The following is a 26,761-nucleotide window of genomic DNA, read 5'->3' on the forward strand; positions in this document are numbered from 1 at the left end:
CTCACCCGGACCCATCCAGCTTCTGAACTGGTCTCCCTGCTTCTATTCTTAGCAACCCTACAGTTGTTCTCCACCCAACAGCCAGAGCTATCCTCCAAACACGTAAACCAGACCACGTCACTTCCTTCATCACGTTCCATCACTCTGACCAGGCCCTCTGTGCTCTAACCACTGCTGCGACCTTACTACTTCATTACTGCCTCTTCTGTGTTCACTCTGTGCTGTCCACATTGGCCATTCTGCAGTTCCATAAAGACACAAGGCTTTTCCTCTTTCTCAGTAGTCCTTCTCCCAAATGGTCACATGATTCCTCCTCACTCTCCTTAGGTCTCAGCTCAAATGTCTTATCTTTCGAGATGCCTTTCCTTACCCTCAAGCTGAAACAGGACCTTCCATCACTTTCTACTATCCCTTTGCCCTGCTTTATATTTCTTCACGGGTATTTGTTTGCCTGTTCCGCTAGAACAGCGCTGTCCATAGAACTTTCTGCAATGATGGAAATGTTTTATAAAATTCCACGCTGTCTAATACACTAGCCACATATGGCAACTGAGCACTTGAAATGTATCTAATGAGACTGAAGAGCTGACTTTGTAATTTAATTGAAGTTTAATTTACTTAAATTTAAAAAGCCACATATGGCTAGTGGCTACCATATTGGACGGCACAGCTTGAGCATTTAAGCTCCATAAGGACAAAGGCTTGCTTGTCTTGTTTACGGCTATGTCTCTAGGGCTAGAACAATGCCTGGTATGTCGGAGGTATGGAAAAAATACTCTTTGAATTTTTAAATGAATTTTGAATGCATAAGTCACTAGAGCATTGGCTATGAAGTGACTTGGGGTGTAGTCCTAATAATTAAGTTGGTGCTCTCATGCAAATAGTCTGATTTCTCTTTATAAAATGGCTTTCTCCATATATTTATTTATTTAAGCTTTATATATTTATATATTTATTTATTTATTTGCGAGGGAGAGAGTACAAGTGGTGGTGGTGTGGGAGGAAGGGAGAGGGAGAGAGAATCTTAAGCAGCTCCAGCGCAGAGCCTGACATAGGCTGGATCTCACAACCCTGAGATCATGAGCGAAATCAAGGGTTGGACATGTAATCGACTAAGTCACCCAGGCACCCCTACTTATTTATTTCTTTTGGTAAGAATCATATAAGAACTATACATGATAGTACATTAGGAACTATAAAATGCAGGAACAGATTAAGTAATTGTTATTGCTCGTAGAGGAAAGGGATGCTGGTAATGGTTGTTCTGGTGGTGCCGGGAGGATCAGGAAATAGGTCTTAAAACTTGGAATTCTATTTCCTGAGCATAATATTAAATGTAAAATTTTCTTATTTTGATTAATTCTCTTCTTCCTTTCATTGTATGTAGCTTTGGCTTTATATACCCTCATGGGGACAAGCTACACATCTGTTTACATCATGCATGCCTTTTTACCAAGATTCAATAAATGATGTGTGCCTGTGCATGTTTATTAATTAGAATTGCGGTGATTTTATTGAGTCTGTTAGAAGACTAAGCAACTGCAAGGCACTGTCTGTTTATAGAGGCGCTGGAGCCAATTTCCTAGGGCTTGAGCCAGGGGAATGCTTTTGGCTTTGTGGTTGACCACACTTGAGGGAGAGCATGGATTTGTAGGGGTAAAAGGGACAGCCAAAGGTCACTGAGCCATTTAGGCTCTTCTCCAAATAGACCTCACCTAAATCATCGAGACATTTTGGGCATCTCTCCCATTTTTAAAGGCCTCCAGGCACAGGGATTCTCAGCCTCCCTTTATAGTAGTTTTTATTTTTTTAAAGAAACGTTTATTATTAAAAAGTTTCAGATGAACTTCAACAAAGGTGAAAACACTTACCCCAAGAGGATCATATATATGTGTATATATAATTATTTAAATATATGTAATTATTTTTCCTCGAGTATGTCAGAGACAAGACCTTCCTTCCTCACTCCCCCTCCCCCTTAAGCAAAGGGCACAGGGCCACACAATTCTCCCTCCCACACCTGGACACCTTCCTTATTTCCCATCCCTCTAGTAATGCTCCTTCCACCAGGCTCAGGGCCCACCTGCGTCAGAAACACTTGATGTGCTTATTAAAGTTTTTCTGCTTACAAACTGACGGAGTTAGACTCTAGATATGGGCCCCAAAGCTGGATTGGAACAAGCTCCCTGGCTAAAGTCTGAGAGCAACTGCGTCTTGTTCTTTAGGATTTGGCTCAATGTTCTCTTTCTTTGATTAATCACCCTTGACTGACCAGCTTTACCATCCAAGAGCATTGACCCGATCTGCAGATCTCTGTATACTTAGTAATACTCATTTATATTGCACAGCCAAACTAGTTTATCTACCTGACTCTCGCTTGCTTGGTGGGGTAGCAGCAGCCCAGCTGCAAGTGATTAATAAAAGCAAATTCAGGTAAATGGAACCGGAATAAAACTAATGGTAGATCTGTTTTATTTATTTGCTTGCTTATTTCTGTAAAGCTATAGTAAAGGTCACCATCTATTGTGGTGTTCAGTCTTTTATGCAAAAAAAAAGGATAGAATCATGTTAAATTTTCTCTGTGTTCTCTACTTTATTATACGACAAATCTTGTATTTGTGTTTTAATGGTTCTTTCATACATGCGTTTTTTTATAAGTTGCTTTATTCTTTATGGACGGAGGTGAGATTTTATTTCCACATACTGCACTTTAATGTAAAACAAAATAAAGTAAAGCAGATTTGTGGGTCATCTGCTTTTTTGTTGTTACCCACATTAGTGGTTTTCCCCATTGTATGTAGGAAATGGAGAGTTGATGGAGGGTATCATACTTACCGGACACCGTTCTGTTCATGCTTTCTTGACAGTTTGTCACACAAGCCTAACTATAAGGAGAGATTTCTCCTACTATTATCCCTGAGAAAAGGAATTCATTTTATATTTGAGTCCTTTTAAAGCTTCTCCCATGCAAGCCGTCTCTCAATTACTGGTTAGAATAATAAAGTAGTCTTTGGAGACAACAACTCTTTGGAGTATTATCTTGAATGACCTCCATCGGTGCTGGTTTTGAATGCAACTTGGAGTTACCTGATATGCCACTAAAAAGGAGAGAGAAAGAAATATAATGTAGTGTTGGATGTCATTGTAAACAAGCCACTTAAAGATGTCTTAAAAGCAGGATGTAAGTGGTTATCATGTGGAGAGCGCGGATACACAGCTGTAAGATGAGTTTTGAAGACACCAGCTTGCTTTGTGGCTGAATACTTGTGGCACAGGATAAAATGTTCAGTGACAGTGCTATTCACAGACTCAAAAAGTGCTTTCTTTCAAACAACTCTGTTGGATATGGAGACGGTAAGCTCTGGAAAGCTAAAAAAGTTATTCTCTTGGTGATGGAGATGCTGCTGATGACTTACATATGAAGGTTGGAACAAAATTGTTTCATGATCTGTGAAGAGTTGAAAATAATTTTTAAGTTGATATACAATTTTATTACAGTATGCGGTTTGAAATTGGTGTGTGTGACTGAATCAATAAGGTCCCCAGTATAAGCAGACCGTTATTTTATCTGCATCTCTAAAAGTTAACACATTCAAGCTGGGTTCAAAATAAGCAAATTTTATTTTTACTTTTAGTGGAATAACCTCCGACATGCCTTTTGGGCACGTGGAAGATTTTGTTTTTTCTTTCTTTCCCACCTGGGTATAAACATCTTGGGAGCAGAGATCCCATCTAAGTACATCTCTGATAAAACCATTACATCACACTCTGGCACTGTTTCTGCTCCTTGTAGATTCTCACGAAATGTTTGCCGTGGATGATGACCGTCGTGGCATTTGTATGCGAGGACAGATTTTGCGGTTTTATTTGTGCAAAACATCCATTGAATTGGTTGAGGCTTTTTTTACAAAGTGTCTTCCCACCTCTCATGCTATATGCAAATTAAAAAGTATATATATATATATATATAGATTAATTGTATCTAATGAAATAATGTGTTTTTCAGTGGGTTCCTCAAGGAGAGAAGGCGTTCCTGCCCACGTTAATCTGTCTGCATCATCCATGCTAATGATTGCAATGCAATACACATCCAACCCAGGTCAGTGGAAATTCGAGTGGCTTGATTAATTTCAAAAACAATTGTTAAACAAGATATGAAAGGAGTAGGCTAGAAATTCTCATGTGAGAAGAACTCCTCTTGGTGGATAGACCACACTGGAGATGTGTTATAATACAGACTTTTGAGTCAAAATAACTTCCCCTTGTCTTTGTTATTAGCACTAATCTTGCTGGCTCTTGATATATTTAGAATGTTTGGGGACACAATTTTAGGACATTGACTAGAAATTGAATACAAGTGTATAGGCATAAGTTAAATTAGGACTATAAAAATCACTGCGATTCTAATGACTGAAGATAACCTCTGTTAGTATTTTGTGAATTTGCTACTCTAATGCCACACTGGTATCCTTGCGCATAATTTTTTTCACTATATTTCTGATTATTTCCTTAGAATAAATTCATAAAGAGGGATTAAAGAATTAAGGGACTAGAAAAAATTTTAGTAGTCTCATTAGATATATGAAAGTACATTGTAACCTGTCATTGAGTATCGTAAAATTTGTATTGTGTTAGATAGACAAAAAATAATATCTCATTGTTTTGACTTGTATTTCTTCCATAAGTAGTGATGTTGGACAGGTTTCATTTCTATTCATCAGTATAATTACATATGAACTTTGGGAAACTGACCTAAAATGTGGCTGACTATTGGCATCACATGCGAAGATGTGAACTCCCAGTTTTAATTCTCATTTATTGTTGATTTGGAAAGTGACACTGTTTTCAACCTTCTACTTAATTATATTATAGACAATAATCAAGTTTTTGACACAGGATGAGGAAAAAATGTTTCATTTTTTTAAAAAAGATTATTTGTTTGAGAGAGAGAGCAAGGGTAAGGGGGTAGGAGAGGCAGAGGGAGAGAGAGAGAGTCTCAAGCAGACTCCATGCTAAGTGCAGAGCCTGATGCAGGGCTTGATCCCATGACCCCAAGATCATGACCTGAGCCGAAACCAAGAGTCTGATGCTCAACCAACTGAGCCACTCAGACGGCCCAGAAAAAATGTTTCATGTTTAAATCTTTTTTTTTTTTTTAAAGATTTTATTTATTTATTCGACAGAGATAGAGACAGCCAGCGAGAGAGGGAACACAAGCAGGGGGAGTGGGAGAGGAAGAAGCAGGCTCATAGTGGAGGAGCCTGACGTGGGGCTCGATTCCGTAACGCCAGGATCACGCCCTGAGCCGAAGGCAGACGCTTTAACCGCTGTGCCACCCAGGCGCCCCTCATGTTTAAATCTTAATGCTTCTTCATTTGGAGTGTTACCCTTTAAATATGAAATGCCTTGAGTAATCGAGTCATTGTATGAGTAATTAAAATATATAATTTTTTGGAAGTTCTATCTCATATCTCACTCTGGCTTAAAGGACCCTCAAAATGTCATTTATATTTATTATATGTTATATTCCAAAAACACCCATTATTTGGAGTCTAGTAAGTTGACGTCTCCTCCTGAGGCTTTGGTCCTAATTTCTAAGTTGGGAGGCAGTAAAGCAGGGGGCCTAAAATCATGTACTTTGAGTTTGGAGGTCTGTGGGTTCGTATCTGAGCTCACCAGTAAATTGCCATTTAGTGTTAATGTTGAGCAAGTTTTTTAACTTCCCTAAGATCAAGTTTCCTCATTTCTAAAACAGGAATAATTATTCCTGCAGTGCCTTAAAACGTCGTGAGCATTTGATGAGTTCGGTGTATGTGAAGGGCTAACCTCACATCGTGACGGGCACATTGTAAATGCTCAATAAAGAGCAAAGGAAATCGCTACAATCTGCCATTTTCTTCTTGGAGCTGAATGTTTCCCTGGGAAACCACTATGATCAGACTGTGTTACTTCTGTTATGTCCAAATCTGTATCTTCATCTGTTCATGGGGGATGTTTGTGGCCCGCTAATCCATGCTGAAAATTACACTTGGGACCCACAGCTAGTCTTGTGTTGTGGGGAAGTGTTAAGAGTGAGGTGATATCCACCAGGAGGCTCTCAGGGCCCCAATGGTAGGGCTTTTTTGTTTGAATGTTTATTGTGGGAGGCAGCAAGTGGCAGCTTGGTCCTTGTAGCCCATGGTGTATCAGGGGTGGAGCATAGACCTTGTTCAACTAACTGAGTAAGTCTTTTGTTCATGGCTCTGAGCTAGACATTGTGAAAACCACCCAGAAGTATAAGATATGGTGCTTGCTGTGAAGCTTATGTCACATTGGAAACATTAGGCATATTCACATAAATCATTAATTTACAATGTAAGGTAGTATGTGAAAGGTATAAAATAAATACTATAGATAGTATTAATTCTATCTATAAATTATTAGTATTTATATACTAATTATTAAAATAGAGTACTAGTTATTAGTATTCTATCTATAAATTATTAGTATTATTCTATCTATAAATTACATAGATAGTATTAATTCATAGAGAACTCTATGGATTGAAATGATTAGGAAAAGCTTTGTGCCACTTGAGCAAAGTATGGGTCTTAAAATATGGATAACATTTTGATTGATAGGGTAAGTGGGGCAATCTGGGAGGGCAAGCAGTTTACACAAAGGGACTCTCCAGGTCTGTTCATGGGGCAGTCAGGGGACTGCTGTGAACTGGGTTCATGTATGTGACAGACATGTGGAGAAAGAAAAAGTTGCCAGGAACATCTGTACGTGAGAACTCACTGATGGCTTAAGAACAAAATTCCAATTCCAGAGGACTATTTATATATTCAATAAATAGTCACTGAATAGCTAGTCTGTGCCAGACACTGGAGACATCTGGGTTAGCAAAACAGAACTGACCTCTTCCCCTGCCTCATGAAGCTTATATGGTAGTGGTGGGGGAAGACATGAATTAAATAATTATAAAACCAGATGTAAAGGGGCGCCTGGGTAGCTCAGTCAGTTAAGCATCCGACTCTTGATTTCAGCTCAGGTCATGATCTCAGGTTCCTAAGATCAAGTCCCGCATCCAGCTCCCTACTGGGCATGGAGCCTGTTTAAGATTCTCTCTTACTCTCTGCCCCTTCCCCCTGCCTCTTTCTCCCTCTCTGAAAAAACAAACAAAAAACAAACAAACAAAAAACAAAAAAACAAAAGAAAGAAAAGGAAAAGAAAAGCAAATGCAAAGTTTCAGATGTGACAAGCTCTTGGAAAGATGTTCTTTGCACAATGAGCCCCTATAAAAGGGGATTTCCTTTTATTGAAGAGGTCAGAGAGGGCTTCTCTGGGGATGTAACCTTTGCTCTGAGGACTGAAGGATGAGTAGCATTGACAAGGACTATGGGGGTGGGGGATTCTGGTAGAAGAGTCTCGTGTCAGAGGGAAGCCTGGCAAGCAGGCGGGACTGAGAGATTGGTATAGCTGGAGCTTAGAGTAAGGGCTGCCTCATGGAGGTGAGGCTGGGGGCGTCTGTGAGCCAGAACATGCAGGATGTGTGGGCTCTGTCTGGGAGTCCGGTGTTTATCCGAGTCTAATGGGAAGGCATTGGAGGACTTTGTGTGGTTGTGTGTGTGTCACCCCAACCGCAGCTGAGAATGGATTAGAAGGAATAGATGTAGATTGACCCATGAGGAGCCATGTCATTTGTCTGGGCATGTAAAAAAGGCAGGGGTAATTGAGACTGAGAAAAGTATTTAGAAAGTAAAATTGATGGGATTTGATAGCATATCAGATATGGTGAATTTTTGGCTTGCAAAACTGAATGCATGGTGGTTCTATTCATTGAGAAAAGAGACACTGGAAGAAGAAAACCAGGCTTCCGAGGAACACTTACAAATCTGTTTTAGATATCGTGTTTGAGGTGTTTCTGAGACATTTAAGAGGAGATGGCATATGTTGGACTAATACAGTGTTATATGTCAATTATATCTCAGTCAAACTGGGGAAAAACCTCACACATAATCTCAATAATAATTCTATATGTCCGAAACACAAAAGTGCAAATAAATCAACTTACTTAAAAAAAAAAGAGGCGATGGTAATCAGGAAGTTGTATTATGAGCCGGGAACTCAGTCCAGAGCTATGGGCTAGAGGTAATGAACTTTGAATCTACACATAAGTGTCCAGTGGCCTTTATTAAATTGCATATAGATGGTACCTGAAGTTGTATATGAGTGTGAGATTGCTTAGGAGAGAGCACAGAATGAAAAGTGGAGTGGGCTTATGATCAGGCTTTCAGGAACTCCAGCGGATAATGGTCCAGTGGAAGAGGATGAGCTTGCCAGGGAGGTAGAGAGGATGTATCTGTTAGGATGTGTTTGGCTGACTAACAGAAGCTTTGAACTACGAGAACGTTTGTTGTTTACTTTGTTTACTTAGTGGGAAGTCTTACAGATAGCGCCCCAGTATCAGGGGCCTGAGATGGCGCCATTGTGTTTCTCTTGGACTTCCCCCCAGGTTTGCAAGATGGCTGCCATGGTGGGGGTTATTTTATTTTTACACAATCACATCCACAAACAGGTAACAGGATCTATCAGGATAATTAGAGAAAGGCTCCTGTTGTGCCTCTTTTATCACAGAGAAAAAATATTTCAGAAGCCCCCCCTCCCAGCAGGTTCTCTCTTAGGTCTTACTGACCAGAACTGAGTCACACAGCCATCCCTAGCTCCAAGGGGCCCTGGGGAAGTGTCTTGCTTTCTGGTCTGTGCATTGGGGGATGGACATGGAAGAAAGGGTTGTTGATAGCAGTTGAGTAGCAACAACAGTGTCTGCTGTAGGTAATAGGAGAGGGTTAGTCATGAAATTGAGGGAAGAGTGTTTTGCAAAGGAGACGGGGTCAGCAGTCCTGAATGCTGCTAAAGGTCAAGTTAGAAGCAGACTAAAGTATGTCCATTGAATTGAATGACATAGAGGTCATCAGTGACTAAGGAGAAACCGACTTCAGGGCTATGACAGGGTTGGATGACAGATTTGGGAAGATATAAAACAGGTATCTAACTAGGGGGAGGTATCTTTTATTCCTGAGTAAACACGGGCAAATCAAAGAAGCTTGCTGTTTCAGAGCTTCTAAGAATTCCTCAACGAGGTGGACTTGGTGCCTGAGAGATGAAAGACTCCCACGCTAATCCATCAGTCTGTCATTTGCTCTCTATCCAAACTTGGGCAAGATAGGAAACTAAGCTAAGTAAGTTTCTTCACTGCAACATGGTGGTTAGGAGATAATATGTGTAAGGCTCTTAGCATAATACCTGACACATAATGAACACTCAATAGATGTTCCTATTAGGCCATTTTTTTTTTCCTGTGTAGTTCTTGATTACACTGATGTAAGTTTATATTATATAATTGTTATTACTAGGGATTGACCTTAATATTTCTTTTGTTAATAAGATGAAGAATCTTAGTAAAAAGCTTGATAAAGTCAAGGCTTACATGATTTTTGAAATGTATGAATGCTATAAGGAAATAAGTAATTTTTTATTCTATTAAAACTTTTTCTTACTTAAAAAATTTTATTATTGAAATATAGCTGACATTTATATTAGTTTCAGGTGTATGACATAATGACTCGACAATTCTGTACATTACTCAGTGCTCACTGTGATAAGTGTGGTCACCTTCTGGCACCATACAATATTATTACCATATTATTGACTGTATTCCCTATGCTGTACTTCTCATCTCCGTGACTTATTCATTTTATAACTGGAAGTTTCTGCCTCTCAATCTACTTCACCTGTTTTGCCTATCCTTTACCCTCCTCCCCTCTGGCACCCACCAGTTCTCTGTATTTATGAGTCTGTTTCTGTTTGTTTGTTTTGATTTTTAGATTCCACATATAAGTGGAATTATATGGTATTTGTCTTTCCCTGTCTGACTTATTTCACTTGGTGTAATATCCTCCGGGTCTACCCATGTTGTCACATTAAATGGCAAGATTGCATTCTTTTTTTATGGCTGAGTAATGTTCCACTGTATATATTATATACCACATTTTCTTTATCCATTCAGCTATTGATGGACACTTGGATTGCTTCCATACTTTGGCTATTGTAAATACTGTTGCGATAAACGTAGGGTTGCACATATCTTTTTGAATTAGTGTTTTTGTTTTCTTTGGGTAAATACCCAGTAGTGGAATTACTGGATTGTATGGTATTTTTCTATTTTTAACTTTTGGAGGAACCTCCGTATTGTTTTCCACAAGGGTTGTACCAATTTACATTCTCAACAACAGTACACAAGTGTTCCTTTTTCTCTACATTCTTAACAACACTTGTCATTTCCTGTCTTTTTGACACTAGCCATTCTGACTGGTATGAGGTCATACCTCATTGTGGTTTTGATTTGCATTTCCCTGATGATTAGTGGTGTTGAGAGTCTTTTCATGTGTCTGTTGGCTATCTGGATGTCTGTTCAGGTCCTCCTGAATAAATAAATAATAATAAATAATCAGATTATTTATTTTTTTTGGTGTTGAATTGTGTAAATTCTTTATATGTTTTGGATATTAGCCCCTTATCAGATATATTACTTGCAAATATATTCTCCCATTTGGTAGGTTGCCTTTTTATTTGTTTATGATTTCCTTTGCTGTGCAAAAGCTTTTTATTTTGATGTGGTCCAAATAGTTTATTTTTGCTTTTGTTTTCCTCCCCTGAGGAGACATACCTATAAATATATGGCAGAGGCCCATGTCCAAGAGATTATTGCTTATGTTTTCTTTTAGAAGTTTTATGGTTTTAGGTCTCACATGTAGGTCTTTAATCCATTTTGAGTTTATTCTTATGTATGGGTAAGATAGTGGTCCAGTTTCATTCTTCTGGAAATAAGTAACTTCTAATTTACTGATTAGATGAAAAGTCATAGTAATATATTTTATTATATCTCAGAGGATTTCATCTGACACAATTCATATTCAAATTATATTTTCTTCCTTACAGTGTATCATTGTCAATTATTGGAATGCCTCATGAAATATAAGCAAGAAGTCTGGAAAGTAAGTTTTGGGCCAAATTTAACTCCTAGGCACAAACTCAATTTATATAATGGACTAAAAATATTTGCCAATTAAAACAGGTCAAATTTATTGATGTCCTATTATTTTGGTGTGGGAGAACCTGGAATTCTTTCCTTCTGGGTTAATTTATTATTTAAAGCAGAAATGATACTTGAAGAACACAGTGACCTGATAGAAAAAGTAATTGGATAGCTCTTATTCTTAGAATTTAACAAATATTGTATTACACGGCAATTTTATTTCATTTGAAATGTTGCTTAAGAACCTGTCTTCTTTCAAATAGGAGAGATGTGGATTGTTAAGAAATGGGTTTTAGAAAAATATTTGAAAAACACAGTGTTTGGCAAACTGGTTCATGCTATCTAAAATCTTCCTTTAACATTATCCCGAGTAGAGAAGGATTCATTAAAAGACAGTGTAGTTTTGATCTTTACCGGGAGGGGAGGGGAGGTGATTATTTACAGGACCCATAAATAAATAATAAAAAGTCATGTTTTAATATGATCTCATCTGAGAAGCACATCTGGATGGTGAGATGCTGGCAGGGAAAGGAACCACCCAACCCTTCTACTGGAATTTGCACTGCTTTGGTAATGTTGAATGAGCTATTTTCATCTTTATTTGATGATGCTAAGTCCAAGTATGCTTCCTGTTTCCTCTAGGACCTTTTGTATGTGATAGCCTACGGGCCTTCACAGGTGAAACCTCCAGCTGTGCAAATGCTGTTCCATTACTGGCCCAATTTAAAGCCTCCTGGGGCAATAAGTGAATATAGGGGCTTGCAGTACACAGGTAAGAAGGGAATTACCCTGTCATGCCCCATTTTTATTTCTCTTATGCCACACTTGCCTCACTGTCATTATTATTATTATTTAAAAAATCTGGATGGATTATATTTATGTGCCTTTAGCTATTGTCATAAACCCTTTCTGAAGCTGGGTGGTATAAATACATGAATGAAAAGTGGTTTCAAAAGCCTCTATGACACCATAGCAAATGGCCCAAGTCTTGGTCTCACTTGCAGTATAGCTGGACTGGGGTCCTAACTATCACTAACCTTAATCAGAGGTGTGAGCAGTGAGTGTTGCTGCAGATTTGCCAGCCATTTGGCAAAACCCCAACTGGCTAATTCTACTCAGATAAGAAGACTTGCATATTCGACATTACCAGTTCATACGCTAAATAAAAAGTAAGTGACCCTGTGAGTCTAGTTGAACAGGAAGAGTCAATAATCAGTGAATATTTGTATAACTAATAACCAAGAAATAAAGACATTGAATTTGAATGTAAAGGCTTATATTTACCAAAAATAAACAAGCATCAGGTCCTATGTGTTGTTTATGTTTACATATTGTAAAATCAAAAAAGGAACCTATGGCTAACGGAGTTTCTGATGCCCCTGACTACCCTCTCCCCCAACTTGGTTGTCTACATATTTTTATGAAAATAGGTGAGGGGGATATTTTGGCAAAGTTAGCTTTTATTCGAGTTATTGTGAGATTGTACACTGATGGTCTGAGAATCTCCTTCTTTCTTGGTATTCCTTGTCTTTCCAAAGGTGATTTGAAGTGGTTCAAAGGGGATTTAATTTAATACAGGTGTCTGATTTATGTTTCTGATTAAAACCAAATGTTAGAGATATTAACACCTGCTTTTTGGGCTTTGATGGTCTTTGGTAGGCTTATTCTAAATTCAGAACAAATAATATTAGCTTTAGTGGTAGCAATAATGTTAATTAAAACAATGAAGTTAAATAGTACCTTTTTAAAAAAATGGATATTGGTATCATTGGTGTTTTAAATTGTGGATAGTAGAGAATGCTTAAGTGTTGCTAAGTGGATAATTTGTAAAAATAGGAAAAAATTTGGAAGCATTAATAAAATAGATGAGATGACTGAAATATTCAACTTTTTCTCAGTAGATCCCTGAAATAAGCATTTACATGATATATGATATATGAATGGGGACCTAGTATCAAATAAAATTTATTTACTTGATAAATATTTGAAGAGTTACTATTATGTGCCAGGCACTATTTCTTGATGATGTAAGAACCGATTCAGAACCAGACCCCATGGAGCTTTGATGGAGATGGAAATTGACTCACTTACTACAAATATTTATGGGGTGTCTGCTATTAGCCAGGTGTTATTCTAAGCACTGAGTGGTCAAGCAATGAAAAAAGGAAAATCACTAATATCTTGGCATGTACATTCCAGTTTTCTGGGAAAGACCAGGAAACCACTTCACAGTGTAGTAAGTACTAAGGTAGAGCAAATACAGAGAGCTGTGGAAATACGCAGCAGGGGCCTCTAAACTCACCCTGGTGGTGGGCGGGTTTGGGGAGGGTTAAATTGTCAAGGAAGGTTCTCAAGTGAGTGACAGGTAAGCTGATACCTGAAAGATAATGCACACTCTGAGTGTCAAAGGGAGAGTGAATCATGAGTGGATAAAATGTAGATTTGAGACAGAAGGAACAGCATGGGTTCAGACTTGGAGGCCAGAGATAGCATGATCCTATTTAGGAACTGAAAAAGGTTATGTGTAGCCAGACAATGGAGTGACAGGGGGAGAGCAGCTAGAGATAAGCAGGAAGCCTGGCAGGGCCTGCAAAGGAGTTGGGATTTTATCCTAACAGCAAAGGGAAACCACGGATAGGTTTTAAAGGAAGAAGTCAACACAATGAGATTTGTCTGTTCAGAATATCCCAGAAGCCTTGCAAACTGACAGTGGCTTCCATTTACTTCTGTGACGGTACCTGCTGGGAAGAGCCAGCAGAACCTGTCTCCCCAGAATAGCTCAGTCTTTCACCTCTTGGCCTACCTGAACAAGATGTCTCTGTCTACCAGCATTCATCCTTCTGTCCATTCTTGTGGTCATACCTCTACCCACTTCCATTCTTTCAACTGTGTGGCATTATGTGCCTGCTACCTGCCAGGCACCGTCCAAGGCCCTGGGGAAGCAACTCTCTTGGAACCCCCATTCTAACTGACCATGGCATTCTGTACAGGACACAAGAGATCACGGGAAAAAATTAATGGTTCTGGTCCATATATTACTATTTATCTAGCACGGGCTGTTTGTCAGACATTGTTCTAGTTGCTTCTATCTCACTTAATATTTTAGCCTTCTCCCAACTGAACACAATTATGGACCAAGCATCCTATTGGGTTTTATAGACATTTTCTCAATTAATCCTGACAAAAATCTTGAGAGGTAGGTTTTCTTATTTCAATGTTACAGGTGATGAGTGGGAACAGAGTTTGAGTGAAATCCTTAAATTCACACAGATAATAAGGGAACACAGCTGAATTTGAACTTAATTTATCTTCATTGAAAACCCACATTTTCCTGTTCTAACAGTATGACATCACTTCTGTCAATTCAGTTCTTTAATTAAACTTTACCTGGAGCATTAGAAATTTTCTACGATGTCTGCACAATAAAAGATGAACTGAAAAGTATCATCAGTATTTAGATGGCACTCCAACTCTAAATATACTTTATTCTTAATAATAAAAATTATATGGATACAGAATTTTATGGGCTTGGAAACTCAAAGATAAAATACTTTCTTAGGGACCAGCCACTTTTGTATGCTTCTTGATTTATTTCTTTTTTAAAAAGTAAAATTATTTTTTTAAAAGGAAACTTTGCTTTTAGAAAAATTATAGAAATATACAAGAAGGAAAAAATACTGCTACCCAGAAATGACCATTGTTAACATTTTGGTATATTTCTCACTAGTTTTTTTGATGCATATTTTAAAACAAAATAGAGTTCATATTGTATATAATTATACAAGGTTTCCCTCCCAAGCTTCTATTGTGACATTTTCAAAATACAGAAAAGGTTAAAGAATAACACTATGAACACACTTATAGCCATGTAGATTTAATTATTGTTAGTAATTAACCATTAGTTTAACTGTACATGTATGTGTATATAAATTATTTATTGCTTTTAAAGCATAATAACATAAGAATAATTATAGCTTCTATGAAGAAGATCAAACAATGGGGATTTGGTAATCTGCAGTATTTGCCTCTTTTGGGCTTATTGTTATTTACCAAGAACAAAAAGTACTTCAATTATTGTGGTCATTAAGTATGAGTCTTAAAGATGCAAAAATTGGAGGAAGTTTCTTGGCAATGGAAACAACCATTACTTTGTTCTATAAAGTTCTGCTTCTGTGGGGGAGTAAGAAATTATTTAGCCTTTTTTGGGTGACTGTGTCTCAACTAGTAAATAATTTAGATCAGCCCCAGTTGTTGTGTAGTTCCTATATGAACTATGGAACGAAAGATGTGGCACAAGAGATACATTTCCAGGACAGAGTGCAAACGTGATAAAGAATAACTAAAGATAAGCGCTACCAAGTTAGACTTTGGTCTAGGCTACCAGATATGTAACTTTATATTAGTACTGTGGGATTCTTGAGTTGTATACAAGTACAAAAGGTCTACCTTTTATGTTGTAACTTCTCCATTATTGAGTTCTTGTTTATCTTTTTGTTATTTTATCGCCACAAGCTTTAAAAAGTGTTTTAAACCTTTTCTATTTGTACATTATACACATGTGGAAAAACACACAAATTGTACGTGTACGGGGAACATCCCCCACCATGTCTACCACCATGATTACCTTCCTTTTCTGTCCCAAAGGTAACCACTAAATTGACTTCCAACATCAAAGATTAGGTTTGCCTATTGTTTAATTGTATATAAATAGAATCATACATTATTTATTCGTGTGTGTGTGTGTGTGTGATTTGTCTGTGGGTTGAGCATAACTGTATTTCATTCATTTTTATTGCTATATGTATTCTACAAAATGAATGTACTACAGTGTATGTATTGATTTTACTACTAACGGATATTTGGGTTCCTGCTTTTTGGTTATTACATTTAATGCTGTTGTGAACGTCCTTCTATTTATCTTTTGGTGCATGCATGCACACGTTTCTGCTAGGTGTATGCCTAGGGTGGGATTGCTGGATCAGAGAGTATGCATATAGCTAATTTTTTTTCATCTCCCCCTCCCCTGCTTATATCTATTTTTATTTGTAAGCTGTTTTTCAAAAAGTGTTGTACTAATTTCTACTCCTATTATTAGTATATGGGAGTTCTTTTTGTCTATAAGTCACATTTTGGGCAATGCTTTATTTTCTTCAGAATTTTAGCCATCTTCAAGGGTATGTAGAAGTATCTTACTGTGGTTATAACTTGCATTTCCCTGATTAATGAAATTGAACAATTTTCCATGTATTTATTGGCTATTTGAGTATCTTCTTTATATAGTCTTTGTTAGTAACATATGCTGCAAAATATCTTTTCTTATTTTTTTACTCTGTAAATGATGACTTTTGATGAGCTGAAGTTCTTATTTTAATGTAATCAAATTAGCAATCTTCTTCTTTATATCCTATCTAAGGAAAACTTTCCCTATGCCAAAGTGATATTATTCTTTGTTATCTTCTAGAATATTTGTTTTTTACCTTGTACATTTAGATTTACCTGAAATTAATTTTTCTGTCTGGTGTGAGGTAAGGGTCAATTATTTTTTTTTCTCTGTGAATAATCAGTAGACTCAACATCATTTATTGAAAAGATTGTCCTTTTCTTACTGCTCTGTAGTACCATTTTTGTCCTAAATCAAGTGTCTGTTTAAGGATGGTTCTGTTTCTGGATTCGATTCTTTATTTACTTTAATTGGTATATTTTTCCTTTTCCCAAAACCATAATGTCTGAATTAATGTAGTTTAATAATAAAACTATATCCTTTAGTGCAAGTCTTTCTACCTTGTTGTGACTGCTGTTCTTTTCATTGTCTTCTCCCGGCTTTCTCTTCTTCCTGTTCTTTCTCATTCTCCTCCTTATTTTCTTCTTCCTCTTTCAAGATTATTCCTAGCTAGTTGCTAAGTTAATGAGTGTGTTAAGTTAAACACACACAGACACACACCTAAACTATTAGGATTTTGACTGAGATTGCTTTGAATCCAGTTTGGGGAACTGACATCGTTATAATATTGAATCTTCCAATCCATATGCTAGAAGTATATCTCATTTATTTTGGCTTTCTTTAGTTTCTTTCAGTGCTGCTTTAGTTTCCTATGTAGATGGCTTGCCTATATCTCACGTAGGGTAATGATTAAGAGAACATAGAAGACTAAGTAACTCAATAAGACAGACAGAATACTTAAATATGATCAATCAGTGCGAAAGACGCAAAAAGGAGAGAAAATAGGGAACACAAAAGAGGCAGAAGAAATAAAATGCAATTAGAAAAATGGTGGATTTAAATCAAAATGCCAGTAATTTGATAGATAGATGATAGATAGATAGATAGATAGATAGGCAGGCAGATATAAACTAAGTGCTCCAAATAAAAGGCCTTTAGTGCCCTTCTACTGGGGATATATTTTCTCAGCATTTGTTTGAAAATATCTTTGTTCTGACTTGATTTTTTATTTTTAAAGATTTTATTTATTTATTTATTTTTATTTATTTAACAGAGAGAGAGACAGTGAGAGAGGGAACACAAGCAGGAGGAGTGGGAGAGGAAGAAGCAGGCTCCCAGCGGAGGGGCCTGATGTGGGGCTCGATCCCAGAACTCTGGGATCACGCCCTGAGCATGAAGGCAGACACTTAATGACTGAGCCACCCAGGCACCCCTGACTTGATTTTTTAAAGCAGTTTTCTCAGTATATAGAATTCTATGGCAGTGATTTTCTTTTCACACTTTGAAGGCATTTCATGATCTTCTCATTTTCATTATTTCTGTTGAGAAGTCAGCTGTCATTGTTGCTCTTTTGAAAGTAAATTGCCTTTCTTTATTTTGAAATTTTTTCTTTAATTTTTTTCTGTTTGGTTTAAATTTAAAAAAATATCTTTCTCCAGTTTTACTGAGAAAGAATTGACGTATCACTGAATAAGTTTAAGGCATACAGCATGATGATTTGATTTACATATATTGTGATTATCATGACAGCTTCAGCTAACATCCATCATCTCATATAGATACAATATAAAGAAAAGAAAGATGAAAAGAAAAAGGAAAAAAAATTCTCCTTGTGATGAGAATGCTTAGGATTTACTCTCTTAACAACTTTCCTATATATCCTATGGCTGTGTTAACTGTAGCCATCATGTTGTACATCACATCCCTAGTGCTTATTTGTCTTATAACTGAAAATTTGAACCTTTTGACCACCTTCCTCCAATGCCCCCTACCCCCACTTTTCACCTCTGGTAACCACATCTGATCTCTTTTTCTATGAGGGTTTTTTTTTTTTTTTTTTGCAAGATCATATAGTATTCGTCTTTCTCAGTCTGATCTATTTACTTAGCATAATGCCTTCAGGGTCCATCCATGTTGTTGCAAATGATAAGATCTCCTCATTTTTCATGGCTAAATAATATTCCATTGTGTGTGCATATCACAACTTATTTATTCATTCATCCATGATGTACACTTAAGTTGTTTTCATGTCTTAGCTATTGTAAATAATGCTGCAGTAAACATGGGGGATGCACATATCTTTTTGAGTTAGTGTTTTCATTTCCTTTGGATATATTCCCAGAGGTGGAATTGCTGGATCATATGGTAGTTTTATTTTTAGTTTTTTGAGGCTGAACCATATTGTTTTTCTTAGTGGCTGTACCAATTTACAATGCCACCAGCAGTGCACAAGGAATGCCTTTTCTCCACATCCATGCTAGCATTTGTTATCTCTTGTCTGTTTGATCATGGCCATTCTAACAGGTGTGAGATGATATCTCACTGTGGTTTTGATTTGCATTTCCCCAATGACTAGTGCTGTTGAACATCTTTTCATGTGCCTGTTGGCCTTTTGTATATCTGCTTTTAAAAAATGTCTATTCAGCTATTCAAGTCCTTTGCCCATTTTTAAAACTGGGTCATTTGTGTTTTTGCTATTGTGTTCTATGAACTCTTTATATATTTTGGATATGAATCCCTTATCAGATATATGGTTTGCAAATATTTTTTCCCATTCTGTAGGTTGTCTTTTCACTTGTTGTTTCTTTGGCTGCACAGAAGCTTTTTAGTTTGAGGTAGTCCCACTTGTTTATTTTTGATTTTGTTGCTTATGCTTTAGGTGTTGTATCCAAAGCATCATTACCAGTACCCATGTTAAGGAGCTTTATTCCTGTGTCTTCTAATAAGAGTTTCATGGTTTCAGGTCTTACATTTAAGTCCTTAATCAATTTTGAGTAAATTTTTTGTGAGTGGTGTAAGATAGTGGTTCACTTTCGTTCTTTTATATACAAATATTGAATTATACCAGCCCCATTTATTGAAGAAACTGTCTTTTATCCCTTGAAGTATTCTTGGCTCCTTTGTCAAATATTTACTTGGCTATATGTGCTTCAGTTTATTTCTTGGCTTTTGATTCTGTTTCATTGGTCTATTTGTCTATTTCTATGTAGTACCATACTGTTTTGTTTACTATAGCTTTATAGTATAGTTTGAAGCCAGGAAGTGTGATGCCTTCTGTTTTTTTCCCCTTTCTTAGGATTTCTTTGGTTATTTGGGGTCTTTCATGGTTCCATATACATTTTAGGAGTGTTTTTTCTACTTCTATAGAAAATGCCATTGGAATCTTGATAGGGGTTGCGTTGAATCTATCGATGGCTTTTGGTAGTATTGACATTTTAATAATATTAATTCTTCTACTCTATAAACATGAATACCTTTCTGTTTATTTGTGTCTTTGATTTCTTTCATTAATGTCTTACAGTTTTCAGAATAGAGGTTTTTTGCCTCTCTGGCTAAATTTATTCCTAAATATTTTATTGTTTTTGATGCTGTCGTAGATGGGATCCATTTTTTAATTTCTTTTTCAGAAAATTCATGGTTAGTGTATAGAAATGCTACAGATTTTTGTATGTTAATTTTGTATCCTGCAACTTCATTGAAGTCATTGAATAGATCTGACAGATTTTTGGTTATGTCTTTAGGATTTTCTATATAAAATCATGTTACCTGTAAATAGAGATAATTTTACCTCTTCCTTTCCAATTCTGAAACTTTTACTTCTTTTTCTTGCCTGATTGTTCTAGGTAGAACTTTCAGTACCGTTTTGAATAGGAGTGGCGAGAATGGGCACTCTTTTCTTGTTCCTGATCTTAGAGGAAAGATTTTCAACCTTTGATTGTTGAATTTGTTGTTAACTATGGGCTTGTCATATATGGCCTTCAGTATGTTGAGATATGTTCTTGTATGCCTAGTTTGAGTTTTTATCATGAGCAGATGTTGAATTTTGTCAAGAATTTTTTCTGTGCCTATTGAAGTGATCATGTGATTCTTTTCTTTCATTCTATTAATGTGATGTACTGCATTAATTGATTGCTTATGTTGAGTGATCCTTGTATCCCAGGGACAAATCCCACTTGATCGTGGTGAAAAATGCTTTTATGTGCTGCTGAATTTGGTTTGCTAGTGTTTTACTGAGAATTTTTGCATCTATTATTAATCAGGGATATTGGCCTGTAGTTTTCTTTTCTAATAGTGTCCTTTTCTGGTTTGGTATCAGGATAATGCTCGCCTCATAAATGAGTCTGGGAGTGTTCCAACCTCTTTGATTTTTTGGAAGTGTTTGAGAAGGATTGGTGTTTTCTTTAAATGTTTGGTAAAAGTCATCAGTGAAGCTATTTGGTTCTGGGCTTTTGTTCATTGGGAGGTTTTTGATTCCTGATTCAATCTTCTTAGTAGTAATCAGTCTATTCAGATTTTCTATTTCTTTCTGATTCAGTCTTGGTAAGTTGTATGTTTCTAAAAATTATTCCATTTCTTCTAGGTTGTCCATTTTGTTGGCATGTGGGTTGTTCAGAGTAGCCTCTTATGATCCTTTGTATTTCTGTGGTATCAGTTGTAATGTCTCCTGTTTCACTTATAATTTTGTTGATTTGGGTTTTCTCTCTTTTTTTCCTTCAGTTAGTCTAGCTAAGGATTTGTCGATTTTGTTTATCTTTTCAAAGAACCAATTCTCAGTTTAGTTAATCTTTTTTATTGTTTTTCTGTTCTTTTTTCACTTATTCTTTTCTACTCTCAATTATTTCCTTTCTTCTGCTGACTCTGGGCTCAGTTTGTTCTTTTTTTTTTTCTCTTTAAAGATTTTATTTATTTATTTGACAGAGAGAGAGAGAGACAGCCAGCGAAAGAGGGAACACAAGCAGGGGGAGTGGGAGAGGAAGAAGCAGGCTCCCAGCAGAGCAGAGAGCCTGATGTGGGGCTCGATCCCAGGACCCTGGGATCACGCCCTGAGCTGAAGGCAGACGCTTAACGACTGAGCCACCCAGGTGCCCTGGGCTCAGTTTGCTCTTTTTAGTTCCTTATGGTGTGGAGTTAGGTCGTTTATTTGGGATTTTTCTTGTTTCTTAATGTAGTCATTTATTGCTATGAACTTCCCTCTTAGAACTGCTTTTACCACATCCCATAGGTATGTTTCCATTTTTGTTTGTCTCAGGAAACTTTTTTATTTCCTCTTTAATTTCTTCTGTGATCCATTGGTTGTTCAAGAGAGTATTGTTTAATTTCTATGTGTTCGTGAATTTTCCAGTTTTCTTCTTTTTATTGATTTCTAGTTTCATGCTATTGTGGTTATAAGAGATATGTGGTATGTGGTATGATTTCAGTCTTCTCAAGTTTGCTAAGACTTCTTTTGTGGCCTATATATATGTGTGCCCTATATATATGGTCTATCTTAGAAAATGTTCCATATGTGCTTGAGAAGAATATGTATTATACTGTAGTTGGATAGAATGTTCTGTACATGCTTATCATGTTCATTTGGACTGTGGTGTTCAAATCTGCTGTTTCTTTACTGATTCTGTCTTGGTGATCTACCCATTGCCGAGAGCAGGTTTTCTTTATTTTTTGATTTTTCAGCAGCTTTACTATGATATATCTAGTTGTGATATTATTTATATTTGTCTTTTTGGGGGGGCGTTCATAGGACTTCATGGCCTGATGTCTCTTGTCAGTTTTGGGAAATTGTCAGGCATTATCTCTCTTTTGTTAGTGATAATAGTACTTTATTAAGGCATATTTTATATATAGCAAAATACACAAGTATCAAGTGTATGGCTGGATCAATTTTGACAAATGTATAATGCTCATTTAATCATCACCCAGATGAAGATAATAGCATGTTTCTATCACCCCCAGAAAGTAATGTCATGTCTCTTTCTGATCAGTGCCCTCTCTTCCACCTTGTTGTAGTCACTGCTCCTGTTTATATATGTTTCCTATATTCATATAATTCAGGGATTCATATAAGTAGAGATCAAAGTGTGTTTGTGTCTGATCAAAGATTTTTTGTCTGACTTCTTCACTCACATAATGTTACTCAGATTAATCTATGTCGTTGAGGATATTAGTTCTTTTAATTGCTAACTAAGTATTCCATTTTATGACTATACCACAGGTTTTTCCCCCCAACTCTAATATTGATGTACATTTGGTTTGTTTCAAGTTTATGGCAATATACATGAAGCTGCTATGAATATTTTATATAAAACTTGTGTGGGCATATGCATTCATTTCTCTTGGGCATATACATAGAAGTGTAATTGCTGGGTCATAGAGTTTATAAGAAAATTCTAAATAGCTCTGTAAAGTGTTTATGCCATTTTACATTTCACCCAATAATGTATGAAAGTTTCAGTTGCTATACACCCTCACTGACACTTGAAACTGTCAGTGTTTTGAATTTTAGCTATTCTGGTGGGTGTGTATCTCATTGTGGTTTTAGTTTGCATTTTCTGGATGACTGATGTTGAGTATCTTTTCAAATGCTTTTTGGTCATTCAGATATCTTATTTTGTGAAGTACCTGATAAAATCTTTCGCATAGGGATTAATTGGATTGTTTGCCCTTTTTTAAAATTTAAATTCAATTAGTCAACACATAGTACATCATTAGTTTTTGATGTAGTGTTCAATGATTCATTAATTGCATATAACACCTAGTGCTTATCAGATCGTGCCCCCCCTTCATGTCCATCACCCAATTACCCCAACCCCCCACCTCCCTCCCTTCTGCAACCCTCAGTTTGTTTCCTGGAGTCAAGAGTCTCTCATGGTTTTTCTCCCTCTCTGATTTCTTCCCATTCAGTTTTCCCTCCCTTCCCCTATGGTCCTCTACACTATTTCTTGTATTCCACATATTAGTGAAACCAAATGACAATTGTCTTTCTCTGATTGACTTATTTCACTTAGCATAATACCCTCCAGGTCCATCCACGTCGATGCAAATGGTAGGTATTCATCCTTTCTGATGGCTGAGGAATATTCCATTGTATATATGAACCACATCTTCTTTATCCATTCATCTGTTGAAGGACATCTCGGCTCCTTCTACACTTTGGCTGTTGTAGACATTGCTGCTATGAACATTGGGGTGCATGTGCCCCTTCTTTTCACTACATCTGTGTCTTTGGGGTAAATAGCCAGTAGTGCAATTACTGGGTCATAAGGTAGTTCTGTTTTAAACTTCTTTGATTATTGTTTTACAGTTGTTTTTTATGTAGTCTGGTAGGAGTCATTTGTTAGATTTATGTATTACCAATATTTTCCTTCAATATAGGATTGCCATTTTACTTTCCTAAGTCTTTTGATGAGCATGAGGTTTTAATTTTGATAAATTAAAATTTATTATTTTTTCATTTATGGTTAGTGCCTTTTATGTCCTAAGAAATATTTGCCTTCTCCAAGGTCAAGATGATAGTCTTCCTTGTTTTCTTTTGGAAACTTTATAGTTTAGCTCACACATTTAAGTGTTTAGCTTAATTTTTGTGTGTGGTAGGTATGGCTCATTTATTTCTTTATGGTTTGTTCAAGCATACTTTGTTGAAAAGTTTATTCTCTGACTTGTATTGGCCTCTTGGTCATATATATGTGAGCATATTTCTGGATGGTATTTTGTTTCAATGATCTCAATACCAGTACAAACTATCTTAATACTTTGGCTTTACAGTCTTGAAGTCAGATAGTGCAAGTCTCTGACTGTTTTTTTTTTTTGCCTATTTTAGGTCTAATGCATTTCCATGTATATTTTAATTCTAGTTAGTTAACATATAGTTAATATTGGTTAACATATAGTTAGCTAGTTAACATATAGTTAACATATAGTGTAATATTGGTTTCTTATTTGGAAAAATGTCTATTCATGTCTTCTGCCCATTTCTTAACTGGATTATTTGGTTTTTGGGTGTTGAGTTTGATAAATTCTTTATAGATTTTGTATACTAACCCTTTATAAGGTATGTCATTTGCAAATATCTTCTCCCTTTCCATCAGTTGCCTTTTAGTTTTGTTGATTATTTCCTTCCCTGTGTGGAAGCTTTTTATCTTGATGAAGTCCCAATAGTTCATTTTTGCTTTTGTTTCCCTTCCCTCTGGAGATGTGTCTAACAAGAAGTTGCTAGGCCTGAGGTCAAAGAGGTTGCTGCCTATGTTCTCCTCCAGGATTGTGACAGTGTCCTGTCTCACACTGAGGTCTTTCGTACATTTTGAATTTATTTTTGTGTTGGTGTAAGAAAGTGGCCCAGTTTCATTCTTCAGCGTGTTGCCGTCCAGTTTCCCAAAGCCATTTGTTGAAGAGACTGTCTTTTTTCCATTGGATATTCTTTCCTGCTTTGTCGAAGATTAGTTGACCACATAGCTGTCGGTCCATTTCTGGGTTCTTTATTCTGTTCCATTGATCTATGTGTCTGTTTTTGTGCCAGTACCATACTGTCTTGATGACTCCAGCTTTGTAATATAGCTTGAAGTCTGGAATCATGATGCCTCCAGCTTTGCTTTTCTTTTTCAGAATTGCTTTGGCTCTTTGGGGTCTTTTCTGGTTCCATACAAATCTTAGGATTGTTTGCTCTAGCTCTGTGAAAAACCCTGCTGGTAATTATCCTTTTAAGTTTACTGGTTTCCCTCTAAGCCCTACATTAGCTGTATCCCACAAATTTTGATTTGTTGTGTTTTCACTCTCATTCATTTAAAAATATTAAAAAATTTGTAGTCTCACCATTTGCATCGACATGGAACTGGAGGGAATTATGCTAAGTGAGATAAGTCAAGGAGAGAAAGACAATTATCATATGGTTTTACTTATATGTGAAACATAAGGAATAGCATGGAGGGCATTAGGAGAAGGAAGGGAAAAATGAAGAGGGGGAAATCAGAGGGGGAGACAAACCATGAGAGACTATGGACTCCGGGAAACAAACCTGAGGGTTTCGGGTGGGGGGGGTGGGTTAGCCCAGAGATGGGTATTAAGGAGGGAATGTGTCGTAATGAGCACTGGGTGTTATACGCAAACAATGAATCACGGAACACTACATCAAAAACTAATGATGTGGGGTGCCTGGGTGGTGCAGTCATTAAGCGTCTGCCTTCGGCTCAGGGCATGATCCCAGCGTTCTGGGATTGAGCCCCACATCAGGCTCCTCTGCTAAGAGCCTGCTTCTTCCTCTTCTACTCCCCCTGCTTGTGTTCCCTCTCTCTCTGGCTGTCTCTCTCTGTCAAATAAATAAATGAATAAATAAATGAATAAATAAATAAATAAATAATCTAAAAAAAAACGAAAAAAACACAAAAAAACTAATGATGTACTGTATGGTGACTAACATAACATAATAAAATAAAATAAGATAATTTTTTTTTAGTACTAGATCTTCTTTTGCCTGTGTTATTTAGGAGAATGTTTTTTAATTTCCGAATATTTGGGTTCTAGCAATTTTTTGTTTTGATTTCTACAGTAATTCATTGTAATCAGTGAATTTTTTAATATTTCAAGGATGTCATATGCCATTGTTTTTGATAGTGAAACAAATTATAAGACAGAAATTTGACACCATTCTTATGATTTTATCCCTAAATGTAATAGGATATATTTTCTCTGCCTCTTTTAAAAATTTTCTCCTTATTTTTGGTATTTAATAGTAGTAATGTAGTTTCATTATGATCCGCTTAAGTGTAGTGGTGCTTATTCTGCTTGAAGTTTGTTAAAGTTCTTGAATTTGAGTTTCCTGTTTGTCATCAGTTTTGGAAAAATGTTGGGTGCTATCGTTTCCAGGTATTTATTCTGCCCCTTGCTTTTTCTCCTCTCCTCTTGGGATTTAAAAAAAAATATTTGTTATTGTTTCAGAGGTCTCAGGTACTCCATTTCCCCTATGTTTTTTGAAAAAATAAAATAAAAAAAGTTTATCTGTGCTTTAGTTGGGTTTATATTAACCTGTCTTCAAGTTTACTAATCCTTCTTCTGCTGTGTCCAATATTTTTTTTAAAAAGTCTATTTAACTATATATATATTTTTTTCATTTGTTTGGTTTTGTTTTTCTTATCCCTCTTTCTGGAATTCCAATGACATATATGGTAGATCTTTCTCCTGTGTCTCCTATGAATAATTTTTGTATTTTCTTCCCCGATATCATCTTTCTCTGCTTCATGCTGAATCTTTTTTCCAACTTATCTTCCTATTCACTAATTCTTTAGCTTCCCAATTATATTTAGTTTTGTTAATTATATTTTTAAGTTCTAGAATTCCCATTTGGTGCTTTAAAAAAGAAATCCCATTCCTTGATGATATTTTCTAACTTGTCTTTTACTTCACAGAACATATTAAGCATAGTTATTTTAAAGTTTGTTTCTGATAATTAAATTTTCTGAATCTCTGGAAATTCT

The 26,761-nt window shown here is 36.4% G+C and overlaps 1 protein-coding gene across 3 annotated transcripts in view; it reads left to right on the top strand.

Annotated features, from left to right (window-relative positions):
* Positions 1-26,761, top strand: part of UNC79 (unc-79 subunit of NALCN channel complex) — a 195,281-nt gene that overhangs the window by 15,969 nt on the left and 152,551 nt on the right. For all 3 annotated transcript variants that reach the window (XM_045815776.2, XM_045815778.2, XM_045815777.2), the window contains 3 exons: positions 4,007-4,099; positions 10,984-11,039; positions 11,723-11,852. In XM_045815776.2, the coding sequence (XP_045671732.2) occupies positions 4,007-4,099; positions 10,984-11,039; positions 11,723-11,852 (279 nt within the window). The remainder of the gene's footprint in view (positions 1-4,006; positions 4,100-10,983; positions 11,040-11,722; positions 11,853-26,761) is intronic.

Source organism: Ursus americanus, chromosome 26 (genome assembly GCF_024610735.1).
Source record: "Ursus americanus isolate L20-20 chromosome 26, mUrsAme1.1.p, whole genome shotgun sequence".
In the NCBI taxonomy this organism is placed as follows: domain Eukaryota; kingdom Metazoa; phylum Chordata; class Mammalia; order Carnivora; family Ursidae; genus Ursus; species Ursus americanus.